This window comes from Glycine soja, chromosome 10 (genome assembly GCF_004193775.1).
Source record: "Glycine soja cultivar W05 chromosome 10, ASM419377v2, whole genome shotgun sequence".
Lineage (NCBI taxonomy): Eukaryota > Viridiplantae > Streptophyta > Magnoliopsida > Fabales > Fabaceae > Glycine > Glycine soja.
The window spans coordinates 29,457,170-29,461,376 of record NC_041011.1 but is presented as its reverse complement, the minus strand read 5'-3'; the positions used below and the strand labels follow the sequence as shown (position 1 = coordinate 29,461,376).

At 36.7% G+C, this 4,207-nt stretch overlaps 1 protein-coding gene across 1 annotated transcript; it reads right to left on the bottom strand.

The window, feature by feature from the left end:
* Nucleotides 1-2,221: 2,221 nt before the first annotated feature.
* LOC114370011 (thioredoxin-like protein CXXS1) lies at nt 2,222-3,785 on the bottom strand. The gene is made up of 3 exons (XM_028327295.1): nt 3,684-3,785; nt 3,446-3,568; nt 2,222-2,524 (listed from the first exon to the last, which is right to left on the bottom strand). The coding sequence occupies exons 1-3, from the start codon at nt 3,783-3,785 to the stop codon at nt 2,369-2,371; spliced, it is 381 nt and encodes a 126-aa protein (XP_028183096.1). The 3' UTR covers nt 2,222-2,368.
* Nucleotides 3,786-4,207: the final 422 nt, after the last annotated feature.

The window sequence follows — 4,207 nt, the reverse complement described above, 5'->3', positions numbered from 1 at the left end:
CGTGTTGGGCCATGCTGTGAGACTTGATGATCATGTCGTCCACGTAGACCTCGACAATTTGTCTTATCTGTTGTTTGAAGACCCAACCCATGAGCCTTTGGTTTATGGCCTATGTGTTCTTCAGCCCAAAGAGCATGACCCTGTAGCAGAAATTGGCATCTTCAGTGATGAAAGCGGTTTTTTACTCATCGAGAGGGTGCATCCTGATCTGGTTATACCCTGAATAGGGATCCAGGAAGCTTAGTAATTGGAATCCAGACGTGTTGCCGACCAGTCTATCAATGCTGGGCAAGGGATACACGTCTTTTGGGCATGCTTTATTGAGGTTGGTGTTGTCAGTGCACCTGCACCATTTGCCATTGGGTTCTTTGACCATGAAAACATTGGCTAGACAAGTAGAGTATCTAACTTCTCAGATAAACTTGGTGTTGAGTAACTTTCCAACCTCCTCTCTAACCATTTTTCGTCGCTCTTCTCCCATCTTTCTCTTCTTCTGCGAGACTGGTTTAGCCTGAGGGCATATGGCTAATTTATGGAATATGATGCTAGGGTGGATACCAAGCATGTCAAATGGTTGCCATGCAAATAGGTGCACATTCTTTTGTAGAACTTCAGTTATGTGTCTATATTCATGGTTGGTGAGGTCTCTACTTAGCTAAGTGCACTGCCCAGGTTTAGGTTCGAGTTGTAACTTGACGAGTTCTTTGATTGGTTTCGGGCCTTTTTCAATAGTGTCATTGTGTGGGTCTACATCAAAGATGTCATCTTGATCTCCCATGATTGCTTTGTAGATGGCTAAGGTCTTTATTGGGGATTCCTCGTCCACACTCATGACTAGACTGCCACTACCACCTGAGGTAGGATGAGCCTTACCTGATGGAGACAATGGCTCCAAGCTCATTTAACATTTTCCTGCCAATCAAAGAAAAATAGGAGGCACCCGCATCAACAATTAAATACCAAACGGTGAAGCTCCTTGAGAGCTTGCCTTGACCGAAAGTGGTCATTAGTTCAACATAACCTCTGGTTTCTACTTTTTCTCCTGCAAAGCCGAGGAGTGGTCCACAGTGTGGTTGAATTGTATCAGGTGAGACTTTGAGCCTCTAGAATGTCTTCCAATAAAGTATTTATGTGGAGCTACCTTGGTCGATAAGGACCTTGGATACCATGAAATTGGAGACCATGGGTTCATCCTGGTTGATGGGATTGATGCCTTTGAAGTCTTTATTAGTGAAGATTATGGGAGGCAAACTTCCTGGTGATTGTATGTCAACACAGTTGACATCAATGTCTTAGATAGCATGGAGATGACGCTTTCGGGACTAACTAGAGTCTAGACAACCCTTCATCGGAAAATTCTCCTGTAATTCTATTGATTACACCTTTGATTTGTTGGGTGGGCTCGTTTTCTTGCTCTTGCTGAGGTTGACATTTGCGTTTTTGTTGGTGATGCCTTTATCGGCCTCTTTCCTAAATTTTGTCCCTTTTTTGGTCCTCATCTTGGCTTCTGTGATGATTATCTTGGTGACTCCTGGGTCTTGCTCTTGTTGGGTTATTGTTAGGTTTCTTCACGAATTAGGCCAGGTATCCAACCTGTATGAGTTTCTTAATTTTCTCTTTGAGGAACTAACAATTTTTGGTATTGTGACCATAATTGTGATGGTATCTATAGTGTTTGGTTTTGTCTAACCTAGGTTTGGGAGGAGGTATCGGGGGTAGTTTTATGGGCATCTCTACGTTGAAGGCATCTTCAAGGATAGTGGCTTGATTTGCTATTAATGGAAGAGACTAACATTTGTTTGGCTTGTGCCTTGTGTCTGACTTGTGTGAGTTGGTCCTAGTGCCTCCCTTTCTTTTATCTCAATTTTGTTCCGCCTATCTAACTTCATTTCTAAACCTCGACATTTTTTCCATTTGAATATAACATTTGGCTCGTTCGTGCAACTCGTCCATGCTAATGGCACTACTACAAAAAATACTTTTAACGACGGTTCATAAATCCCTTCAGCGACGGTTACCAACCGTCTTTATATTCAATGTCATTGAAAGTTGAAATAATTAATGATAGTTCCAACGACAACCGTCGTAGAAACGTTGGTGCTTTCTAAGACGGTTCCCTCTTAGGAACTGTCTTAGAAAGTGTCGATTCTAAGAAGTTTACTCTTTTATTGTACAAAAACTTGCCCTTTCGTATCGACACTATCCATGTACACACCAAAAGATATACAATTAATAAAAGATCAACCACTTGGAATTTGTGACATACAAGGAATCAATTTTATTTAGTACTTTATTTTATTAAGATAATAAACATAATGGGCCATATTTACAGCTCTAGCAACTGTTCAATGTGTTCGTTCATGCATCATCACACTGACTTGGGTGAATGTTTCTGGTGAATAAAGCAACTGATCCTTTTCCTTAATTCATCAGGGTTTGCACCCACAATTTTATCCATTGGAGCTCCTCCATTCATCAAACAAAAGGTAGGAATTGCTTTAATTTTCAACTTGGAAGCAACTTCCTAGATAGTGCCACACAACACACACATTAAGAGAATTATGAATACAAGTGATGATGCTCAACAATTATGCATCAAAATTTGTCTCTTGAAACCACTAAAAGAGGATTAGAAAATATATTATTAATTTATTATAAGTCACGAATGGATATCATCAGCAAAGTCACACTTAATTATTCTTATGACCAATAATGCCATTATTATAAGTTAAAAGGCTTGAAACCTACATGATTTTTTGTATTATTGAGATTTGATTAGGAATAATTTTAATAATATTGTATTTGGTGCATAAAAACATCCCACATGACCTCAACGTTGAGTTTGGAATCTAAAAGTAAACAGTCTTATCCACCAGAGCTCCTCCACTCATCAAAACAAAGGCTTTGATTTCCAACTTGGAGGCAACTTCTTAGATAGAACAAAATATGAGCACATAGCAGTAGAACAAAAAGTGGTTAAGAGAATAATAAATACGATTGATATATACTGAGGTATCATGCATAGAATTTGTCCTTTCAAACCATCCACAAAGGAAAACAAAAGATATTATTTATTATATTTATTTATAGGTAACTTTTTTATATCATCCACAAAGTCACACTTTATTTAAGAATCAATTAGTTACAGGCTTGAAACATGAGTGTGTTTTTCTTTTTCTTTCTTTCTTGAGAATAAAATAGAAGCTCTAGTGATATTATACATGCATTCAAAATTAAACAACTAGGAAATGTTATTTTCTGCACAACCCTTTACATGATTTTATGGATATTAGATAGCATTGCATGTTCTGCTAATTAGAAGCACTATAGAAATAGATGAATTGAAAATCACATAGATGTGGTGGTATATGGACTAAATAGTTTTATATAAACACTAACCCAAGAAGGATGTGCTTCCCCACAATAGGTTATACAAATAAATTACCTTGACCTCATCAACATCAACATTCAGAAAGAGAACATTATGATAGGTGGAGGCCAGTTGTTGAAAGAAATGATTCATAACTATTGAAGGCATGCACCAATAAGCAGAGAAATGAATCATAACCTGCAATAGGAAGACTAAAGAGTTATGAATAACCTTAACCAACCAACTGTAATGATTAGAAATGCAAATAGAGATTTATAACTAAATTAATCCCCAGTAAACACATGATACTCACAGGGTAGCCTTTATTGGTTACATTAGTTATGTGGTGTTCCCATGATTTTCTTGAGTCAATTTTCACCACCTTAGATTTTTTTAGTTGTTGTTGACCTTTCATTGCTTTTTGCTGCAGTTGATTCTTCAAAATGTTCATTTATATATATATAATACTCTTGGAGGAAATATCAATACTGTAGAAGAAATTCTGATTTTTTCTTGAATAATACATTTGTCTAATTGAATTATATAATACAGGATATAACCAATATAATCTAGTTGGGGTCATTGTTTTAGCTAATTCTTTGGACATGTTCATTTGGCCTAATAATAAAAATTATAGTTAGACAAGAAACACATTTATTATATATTGATAACAAAAATAAATATAACTATATGAAAATTTTTCCAAATTAAAGAATTGATCTTGTTATTTGTCATCATTGTCCTAGACTCATGTAATGATGACATGCAGAAAACACAACAAACATTGGCAACTTCTAGCCTCTTGACTCTTGTTAGTGCTGTGAAGAATGGACCATG